This window comes from Cyclopterus lumpus, chromosome 16 (genome assembly GCF_009769545.1).
Source record: "Cyclopterus lumpus isolate fCycLum1 chromosome 16, fCycLum1.pri, whole genome shotgun sequence".
In the NCBI taxonomy this organism is placed as follows: Eukaryota; Metazoa; Chordata; class Actinopteri; order Perciformes; family Cyclopteridae; genus Cyclopterus; species Cyclopterus lumpus.
This window is the reverse complement of record NC_046981.1, coordinates 9,368,450-9,378,491: the sequence shown is the minus strand read 5'-3', so window position 1 is coordinate 9,378,491 and position 10,042 is coordinate 9,368,450. Positions and strand designations below refer to the sequence as shown.

The window sequence follows — 10,042 nt, the reverse complement described above, 5'->3', positions numbered from 1 at the left end:
TGAAGAATGGTGTACAAGATCAATCAAATATGGATGGACGTTTCTGGGTCCGTACAAATACAACTGGCTGATACAGAGTGAAAATATACTTTGGATAACACCAGTTTGCTTGATATTGAATGCCTTCAATAGAGCTAGATCACAGAAGTCCTGCATGGGTCCATTTTGAAATACCTGCTGTGTTATTTATCTCCTCTTTTCACTGCATAGAAGGTGGAAGAAAGGAAACGCTTGATCAAGTGGAAACTAAGCTCTGAAAGACGCTAAAATACTCCATAGTATTGCAGAGTTTTGTTATCTTTCTGCGTGTTTGTTGAGCAATATCTTCCTCATTACCCATAGTCGATTGACAAATTGTTTTGATTCCACCTTCATTTTTAATTTCATGTAGGAAAGAAAGTGTCGTCACACAAAACTGTTGAGCCAAACATTCCTTTATAAAGAAAAATGTACATGTTTAGTGAGACATGTTAATATGAGTCTGCATTCAAGGGCAATCTCCCAACCCCAGTTTCTTTAAACGAAACATTAATACCACAGCTGAAGAATAGCTATTAATGTCTTGTTTAAAACAATTATTTTTTTCAAAATGAAAATACTCTAGCCAACATCTTACAGAGCAGAAAATGCAACACTTCCACTTTGGCAAGTACAATGTTGTTTAGTATTATGAATGAGTGAAACTTAACCCCAAACTGTTATGAAATCACATAAAGAATAAACATGCAAAATGTAACACGTTAAATAAAATTCACCAAGAAAAGCAATAAGCAAACAAACAATGAAAACAATATTTTCTTAACATTTTTTTTTAGGTGAGTGAAGCTTTTCCACCGCCCTAAAAATAGAAAATAATGGCAAATAATTAATACTGTAATGTTTATAAATACTGTTAATCTTAATCGAGAAACCAAACTGAACCCAGCACCAATAGTAAACACACAGGAAGAAATTAGTCAGAGAACCACTAATGAGTCACGGCTAATATACTGTACTGTTTAACTATAGTTTTAATGTGAATTAGACTTCAAATAGTAATATGCATTAAATTCAAATCATAATTCTCATTCACTAAAAGTAAAGTGTCAAAAAGGTTTGATAAAGACACAATGTATTCACATTATAACACCAAACTCACACATCTTCTTTTCCCCCATTCCACCTCATTTAAGGAAGGTGCCCGAGATCTCTCTGTTAGGATAGGATACAAACATAATTCAATGCAAACAGCAGTTATTATTTATGGAGGATACCACCATAAAAACTGAATACATCCAACTTACTGCCGCCATGAGGACAATGGGATGATCTGGCAAGTATTCCGGCTTCTTCCTGGCCTCGGGACAATTTGCCAGACCAATTAAAAAATCTCTTGTGTAAGATATTCTGCCTATTAAAATATAGATGCACACACACACACGCACATTAAAATCAACAGTACATGAGTTAAAATCAGGAAAATAAAAAGAAAGACTAAATGTATCTTGGTGTGAACAGAGTCACGTTAAAGTGAAATAGTTAAAATGATAAAAACAGGATTAAGGACTGTATGACCAGTACACGGCCAATTCATTGTTTGATGTAATTTGCTGTTTGTTTTATGCTGGTTGCATATTTATTTTGTTTGTGACATCTTATGTTGTTTTGTTTTTTTAGGTTGGTTGTTCTTTTATGTGAAACTTTCTACGCCAACATCTTGGCCAGGACTCCCTCAAAAAAGAGCTTTTGTATCTCAATGGAAATATTCCTGGTAAAATAAGATGAATAGTTATTTTGCCAAACCATTACTGTAGCTAAGAATGAGAAAAACTGCCAGTTTCCAGGTGAGCAGAAAAGTAAACATTTAATTTGTCAATAAAAACACTTTTGTCTTACCTTCTTTCTGTTTGTGGAGGTTGACAATCTTGAAGAACTCCTCTATGCCAATAGTTCTCTATCAACGTTAGAATAGATTTAGAAAACCTACATTTCTCTAAATCAACTGCCTAACAACCAAATAAACGATTAGTTGATTGAAAGAAATAATCAATCATTTTGATAATCCATGAAATTGTTTGTCATTCATCAATAAAAAAAAACACCAAACACGTGTCTATATATATGATGATCTATTATAATTTTAGACATGATTATTGAACATGTTGCAACCCTAAAATATTGTTTGATATTTCTTACCTCTTCATTCTCTTCTTCAATCAGTGCCTGGGCACATGTCGTTGCATTTATTTTGGGCTCTAAATGAAGTGATACAATTCTCATATGAGCATGCCACTATATATGGACACAATAAATATAGAATCGACACCTTTAATACTCCTATAAGTTTGACCAGCTGGTGCAGACGGCTTACCAATGTCAAAAGGGACGCAGCGGCGCAGGGGTCTGGCAGGCTCCAGATGTTTTTGGAGGATTCTTCTCCTTGATACCTCCATTCTGGTGTCAGTGAGGTTTAAACATGTTTTCAATCTACCACACTCTGCAAGGCGTGCCACGGAGTAGTGCTGCATGACTCCAGGCAGACATTTCAATATTTTAGAAAGCAATGCATTGAAAAGTGGGGTTTGCAGACCATTAAGGGGCCTGCAACATTAGTGGGTCACAGCCCAGCCGACATCAGGAATGATGTCAACTCTTTAACTCAAAAGTCTGAGAATGTATCGTGATCACGATTTAGACAGACTTCGTCAATTGATCTGTCCAAATTTCCAAAAAGAGTGTGAGTATCCATGAGCCATATGTTAATTATAAATATGCTAATAATTCCAGGGGGAGCTGTTGGCACTGACCAGGTTATGAGCTCAACAGCTAATGTGAGCAACAGAATCGACTGGAATTCGAAAAATAGCTTAATGGCAAATTAATTCAACATAAATCAATGAACACTGTGATCAAAAAGGTCCTCAAACGTAAAACACTATTTCTACTGGGAACGAGCACGCAGGTGGAGGATGCGTGTTGCCCATCGTAGTGGTTCACACATCTGACGTCCCCGTAGACGTGAGCTGAACGTTTACGACTTCACCGTTTCCATAACGGTCGGGACTAACGATCCAACGCAGTGACACTAAGCACGACTTTAAACAAGTTATCGTTGAGTGATGCCAAATGCGGCGTGTCGATGTTGCAGAAGTTTGAACTCTGCGGAACTGTCATTTTAGCCGTCACCATCGAACCGGAAAGTTATGAATTCACTTCGAAGTCATTTTTTACTTTGAATGGAGGACATTTTATGATAAATTAGTCACCTGTCGTTTCAAACGGCTCCTTCGGCGTGGTGTTCTGCCTGCAGTGATCACCTCACCCGTGACACGGCAGTCAAGGGAAATACATAACTTCCGGTAAACATTTTTCAAAATAAATTGTTTTAAACTTGTCATCATTATCAGACCAGAGGCAATACTTTGCATATTGAGGAAACGGCACGTGTGGATTGTTTCTGATATTGCACATTGTAAATGTTGGATATAGGGTTTGCCCATAGACTGTATATAAGAACAGTTCACCTCAAACTGTATTCGTCAAAGGGTTTGCAATGCTGCAATAGGGAACATAAAACTATTCAGAATGCATAAGAATATTCCCCAAAAGTAGTTTATTACAATACATGTGCGTTTATATATACCTTTTGAATACAAGATCCTAGTCTGTGACCTCTGACTGCTAAAAAGTTGAGGATGAAACTCAAATGTTGCACTATTAACTAATACACTGGATTATACATGAGCTGAATATATTGTTCGGTTTATGACATTGATGCATTTGTTAAGTCCATCTAACTGGAATCGCAAGAGGATGCAAATCTGTTTGTTTTCTTTTATTAGGAGGGAAATCTTCACTATACTTTTTATAAACGGCAAACATATCCCAACTAAATTTACTAGTACAAAACAACACTTACGAGTAGGTTTAAGGTACCCTTAAAAGCTGTCAGTAACACATTCCTTTTAATTGGTGATTAACCAGCAAGTTATATACACACACACGGTTAATGTGGTAAGCAAAATGCATTTAGATTGTATGTGACAGATCTGTGAAGAAAAACTGACAATTCAAAAGGTATGCATTTTTTTTTTTAAATCAAAACAATTAACACCAGCCACATGTAGTAAAATGCAATTTACATACAATAGTTTCCACACTATGTTGGAAGTCAAATAATAAAAAAAAAAGTCAATGATTGAGAAAATGAGAAACCCCTAAATCTAGGAATTATTGTCAGGATAAGCATAGAATACAACCCCCATAGTTTACATGTACAAAAACAGTAAGACCAAAAATGTATAGCTAATTTCACAATGTATTGTAGTGGCCATTTGTATGAAAAAAACAACCCCCCACAGAATTATTTAACTAAAGCAAACACGCAAACAAAACAGGACACAGGGAGCTGGGGTCGGCTGGGGCGCCGACAGGACACGGTGAGCTGAAGCCGGTACGGAGACGGCAGTCCCTGTTTCATCAACATGTCCTAACTACACTGCTACAAGGGAAATAATGGGAGTGTGTGTGTGTGTGTGTGTGTATATATATATATGTATATATATATATATACATATACATATATATATATATACATATATACATATATATATATATATATATATATATGGGGGAATATATATATATATATATATATATATATATATGGGGGAACACCACAGGTGTACATGAGTAATTAAGGATGCAGAGGAGTGGCTGAGGGCAGGTGAAGGGAATGAGTAATTAACAGAGACTGGGGAGACAGACACAGAACTAACAGGGTGTTACAGAATAAACAAATGAACAACCAAAAGACTAAGTATATCGAGACAACAAAGAATTAAACTAAAAATCAAAAGAAAGCTATCCCTATATATATATATATATATATATATATATATATATATATATAATAACACAATCTAACCTAAATAAGCAAACATCTAGAATCATTAATAAATGCTACTTGTGAAAAAAAATAACTAAATATTAACAAAATAAATAGCTTCTACAATCACATAAAGCCATACCATTAAGAGTAAAAATAAAAATCATATAAGAAAAGAAAGAAAAGCCCATTGCTTCCTTTAAATAAACTTGTTTCATTAACATGTCCTAACTACACTGCTAGGGCACATAAGGTGCCATGAAAAGATCTCCCTGTCACACAAGTAATAGCTGTATTTTTCTTGGACCGATGGGTCTTCCACTCAGTTCCTCAACTGCTGTTAACGCCTCCTGACGGGACTCAAATACTGCAGTTGCGGTGCCTTTCGATTTTCCACTCTGGTCATACTGGAGTGAGACAGATCCAGGGATAATGCGAAATCCATAGCAAAAGTCATAGATTTCTTCACTTCTGATTTGAAATGGTAAGTTAAGTAGCTTAACGCAGGTGGGACCGTCAAAATGCTGCACTGAGGGACCAAAGCCACCACGAACACCATTACCTCTGTCTTGTGGGGCGTAAGGGCCTACTGCATAGGGCTCATTATCACAGCCTCCATAGACGTGAGCATGTGGATTAGCCATTGGTACATTACCACCCTGAGGAATCCTAAGGTCAGGATATTGTGTGTCACCGGGGTGGTAGGATGCCTGGCTTCTCCTGCCTGAGAATCTATCATCTCTTTGCAGCGGCTGTTGCACAATTGGCTCTTGCACCAGTGGCGGCTCAACACCCAACTGCCGCATCTGAGAACGTGAAATGCATTTGAGTAGGACATCCGACCCAAGAAACCTCTGTCCATTGAGAGAGAGTGCACTCATAGCCTCTGCCTCCGACCGGAAGAGAACCAAAGCCTTCCCAACTCCAGCACCTTCATGGTCATGCAGCACAGACACCTTGTCCTCTGTGATATTAAACCCAAGGAAGAAGTCCATGATCTCAACTTTCTGGACATCAAATGGTAGGTTCCGCGCAAACACACACATTTTCTCAGAGTCATAAGATGGAGGCCGATCCTGAAGTTCAGAGTTTCCAGAAGGTCCGACATCGGTGTTTGAAGGTCCTACATCGGTGCTCTGAGAGTCCAGAAGGGAGATCATTTTCTCTCTTGATATTGGCCGTGTATAAATCCATCGGTTCAAAAACTGCCGTTTTTCAGGAGATAAAGCGTCACAGTAGTCAAGCAGATTCTTGAACAGCACAAATGTGGATCTCGTTCTTCTCCCATCATTGCCAATTAAGTAGAGGATCTGGTCATCTTCAAGCTTTGCATTACGAAAAAGCCTTTTTATGTCTTCTTTATCAGCTGTAAATGACAAATTTTCGATCAAAACGCAGTACTCATCGTCAGAAGCAGGAACGGGCCTCGGAGCAAAAGGTGATTGTGACCTCACAGAATGTGGATTCCTTTGCTGGCGAACAGGTGATCGGTCCCTTTCAAAGTTATCATCCGTGTTGACAGCCATCGCCACTTTACCTGTAACCCTCCGCCAATCGTCTGCCGTTGTTGTGGAAATCTCCACATACCTCGAGCCAATGTATCCCCTATCCCTCTTCAGGGATTCATTTGCATCCTCTTTTGTTGCAAATTGGACCAGACCTTTCCCATTTTTTGTACCATTTCCATTTTTCAATAGGACAATTTCATCAATTAGTAAACCACAGAAAAAGTCCCGGACTTCCTCTTCGGTCACAGAAAATGGCATTCCTTTTAGAAATACATGCAAAAAGTCATTAGTGTTCGAAGCCCTCTGGTGGTGGAGTGGCGAATAATCCGATCTACTAGCTGATCTCCTGCCCATCTCAGGGTCCACAGATCTTCTAGCGCCTCTTGCATTCTCCTCAAGTCGCCTCTTTTGATCTGGCTCGACATTTGTTGCACTTTTTTCAAGCACGTTCTGCATCTCTGCTTTACTACTGAGTAGCAATGCAACAGGTGAACCCTTAATGCAACCTCCTGACCGTATCATGGCTCTTCTTGCATCTTCATCCGAAGCAAAGATAATGAAAGCTTCATCTCGCTCCCCACCAATTATATGCACCCCTCCATCTGGAATTGTGAGGCCAGTGAAGAACTTGCGAATATCCTCAGAACCTGCTGTGACCTTTAGTCCCTGTAAACGGATGACGACCGCCATGCTGAAGTACAAACAACAGCACCTGTAGACAGAGGGGTATAGAATAACATTATTGCTAACAGAGCTTTTCTAGCTCACCGTCCACTTCTTGGCATTCCAATTGAACGCCACTGAACTGGAATAGCAATGCGAGACAAAAGACATCAGAGACAAGGGACACGAGTGCAATCAGTGTCCACAACACCTGCTTTAACTACTGAGAAGGAATTAAAACGTTTGAGGTTGACATAACAATTGTACATAAACCGTGGCTCACGCTCTCGTCTCAAGCCACATTTATTCATACCCAGTGGCACACCCTTCACCAGTACATTCAGAAATGCATTCCAATATTGGCTTAAAAAGGACAAAAGGCAGCCAGTCAAAACACACAAAGCAACAATCTATCTGGCAATCATTTCCCCATTGTCCTAGATCAATCTTATAAGACCCTTCTATTAAATCACTCCATGGTTTAATTATTCAAATTAAATCATATACCATTCAACGAAAGCAGTACAAATTAAAGTTCAAGATCTGAGAACTAGTACTGGATTAACAGATTTAGAAATATGTGTCACCTCACATAATGCGACAGTCCATGAAAGACTCACAATGGCCATCATTTCAAATGTATGATCCTTTCCTGTGATCCTAGTGCTGAATCCAGTGTGGGTCAGAGATTTTCAAGCTTACCACCAAGTAGTTCCACTTATTCAACCAACAAAATTATCAATAACACCAGTTCAATGCATTTGGAGGGTCGTTCAGAATGGGGCAGCCTTCTGGATCCATCATAAATTAGGTCTTGAATTGCAAACTTGAAAGGCAGTTCTTCAATTGGGACACACAGCTAGTAACTCGCATGAAAAATATCACCGTTATCAAAAACTACGTTCCAACCAAAGCAGCTCTAAATCTGTCACAACAGAACCACAAGCCAAAAAGCCCAACAATTGACAATTAAAACCAGTAGCCCATAATTTGATCTTGTACATTTTACTATTACAGTGTGGTAAAGCACGCCATCAGTAGTTTTGCATGGTCAAACTAAATCAATAACAACTGCTTATAGATCGTTTTACAGCCAGTGTCATTCCAAATATGCCCCAGCCATTCTGACGAGCTAGCGAGGCTTTAAACATTGAAACAAAAGTGTTAACACTGGTACTGAACAAAACATACTACACGGGACGCAAAACTCAATTTGACTGTACATTTGCAGCAGAGCACTGAAACCAGGATGTCTTGTCACTCAAAGGTTAATCGACTGGATCGCAACCTTGCGCTAACAAAATGTCCCATTCATGGCAGAACAAACAATGTTGTGGATTGCATTGTTTGGCCCTCTACACCACTGCTGCAGTCTGTTCATTCCAAAGGCTGGCGTTCTGGTTAATCCAATCGCGACAGTGTCCCCTCTTGTTGCCTTTCCTGTGTCATGCTCTGCTCGCCTCAGCAACATTTCCTCTTCTGTACACTCTGGCGCAAACAGAGTATAGTCTAGCAGTTGTTCCGGAGAAAGAGTAATCGTCTTCTTGTCAGAGTTCCCATTTATTACATTTGGGAGCGTTTTATGTGCCGCCATAGAGCAAAAACTGTCTTCCAGCCAGAAGTGATCAAAATATTTTTTAGACACCATACATCTGTCAAACTTATGACACATTCTTACTACATCCATATTTCATAAACCTTTGTATGCCCTGTGGCATTTCCAAACCTCATAGCTTATGAAGGCAATGCTATGTGGCAGCTGAATGGTAAAGTCCTCTATTCAGACCGTCAGCTCAGCCTGTCAACGCACCAACAGGAAAGATTCACGAACCACTGAAACAAACAGGCAGTCGGACATGTATTCACTTCATAAAAATAATATTGAAAGAAATCCTGCTCGACTGTGTGGTACTTCTGTCAGGCAACGGGACAGAGGGACAACCTGCGTGGGAAAAAAACGTTTCATCGACTGAACTACTGCCCACAATGAAAATGGTGAAATCAAAATAGCGATTCAAATTAAATAACCAGCTCGCTATAATTCTTAAGCTATCCGATTCAACACCATAATGCACCTCAGGTGACAAGTTATTTCTCAAATGCACCCTGAATCACAAAAAAACTACTATTGTTGTCGTAATATTAATATTAACGAGTATCCAGCATTAGCTCTTATAGACTTAGCTACATACTAACTTAAGCTTTTATTCTAACAGACTAACTTTAGCTCTTATAGACTTGGGCTTTTTGTAGCTTGTGACACAAGTTTGCATTACTCAGAGAAAAACGACAGCTACCAAATGAAGTGCGTATATAACGAATTATGTAAAATCCAACATGAGGGCACTAACTTGAGAAAGGTTCCACCCAACCGGAGCTGAGGGGGTCAAACAGTGACGTTAGCACGCTTTATATCATTAACAACGCCAGCATTTCATCCCAGATGCAACGAGCTTGAAGCGACTAAACAGACATCATCTGAGACTACTGTCACGTTTTGTGGAATGGGACGAGTCCAAATGTGTTGGTTAGCAAGTGAGGTGGCGAACAGTACGCACGACGCTCTTGCTTATCACACAATAGCTCAACAAAATGAAGCTAGCTAGGCCTCGAGCGTTAGCGGGTGGCTCATTTGAAGACCAACGCCATGAGAATACGATCTTTATAAACAACACCACAGTAAAGACAACTACCCAACCAGCGCCACAACTTACACAATCGACAGTCACAGAGACTCGTGCGAAAGAAAGATCGCGATCAGATCAGTCTCGTTTGGCTTCGTGTTGCTCAGTCTCTTCTCAAAGTGGGGGGTGTTCTTCTTCCGCCCAACTTTATGGCCTTGTGATCGTGATGGGTGAAGGCGCCACCTACCGTGTCGGGGTGGTACTATCATGATGTCATGAAGGATGTAGGCTATTAAAGTATGGATATACAGTATAGAGAGTTACTTTATTAATACCGCAAGGGGACATTTGTTCGCTACATTAGCATTTATACATACAGG

At 39.4% G+C, this 10,042-nt stretch overlaps 2 protein-coding genes across 3 annotated transcripts; both read right to left on the bottom strand.

Annotated features, from left to right (window-relative positions):
* Positions 1 to 415: 415 nt before the first annotated feature.
* gra (granulito) lies at positions 416 to 4,528 on the bottom strand. 2 transcript variants are annotated; one of them, XM_034553537.1, is made up of 6 exons: positions 3,246 to 4,528; positions 2,351 to 2,433; positions 2,176 to 2,234; positions 1,876 to 1,933; positions 1,284 to 1,390; positions 416 to 1,191 (listed from the first exon to the last, which is right to left on the bottom strand). In XM_034553537.1, the coding sequence occupies exons 2-6, from the start codon at positions 2,430 to 2,432 to the stop codon at positions 1,168 to 1,170; spliced, it is 330 nt and encodes a 109-aa protein (XP_034409428.1). In that variant the 5' UTR covers position 2,433; positions 3,246 to 4,528; the 3' UTR covers positions 416 to 1,167. The 2 variants fall into 2 exon arrangements, with proteins under 2 accessions (XP_034409428.1, XP_034409427.1); XM_034553536.1 differs by having other exon boundaries at positions 487 to 1,191; positions 2,351 to 2,509.
* A 353-nt stretch (positions 4,529 to 4,881) lies between these two features.
* Positions 4,882 to 9,864, bottom strand: rbm12bb (RNA binding motif protein 12Bb). Its single transcript, XM_034553664.1, has 2 exons — positions 9,753 to 9,864; positions 4,882 to 7,087 (listed from the first exon to the last, which is right to left on the bottom strand). The coding sequence occupies exon 2, from the start codon at positions 7,063 to 7,065 to the stop codon at positions 5,143 to 5,145; it is 1,923 nt and encodes a 640-aa protein (XP_034409555.1). The 5' UTR covers positions 7,066 to 7,087; positions 9,753 to 9,864; the 3' UTR covers positions 4,882 to 5,142.
* Positions 9,865 to 10,042: the final 178 nt, after the last annotated feature.

Bases quoted from the DNA above. Each gene is read 5' to 3' on its own strand.
- rbm12bb (XM_034553664.1), bottom strand. From the start codon at position 7,065: ATGGCGGTCGTCATCCGTTTACAGGGACTAAAGGTCACAGCAGGTTCT.
- gra (XM_034553536.1), bottom strand. From the start codon at position 2,507: ATGCAGCACTACTCCGTGGCACGCCTTGCAGAGTGTGGTAGATTGAAA. The intron at 1,934-2,175 runs GTAAGAAATATC...TAACGTTGATAG, and splicing joins TTGAAGAAGAGAATGAAGAG to AGAACTATTGGCATAGAGGA. The intron at 1,192-1,283 runs GTAAGTTGGATG...CTATCCTAACAG, and splicing joins CCATTGTCCTCATGGCGGCA to AGAGATCTCGGGCACCTTCC.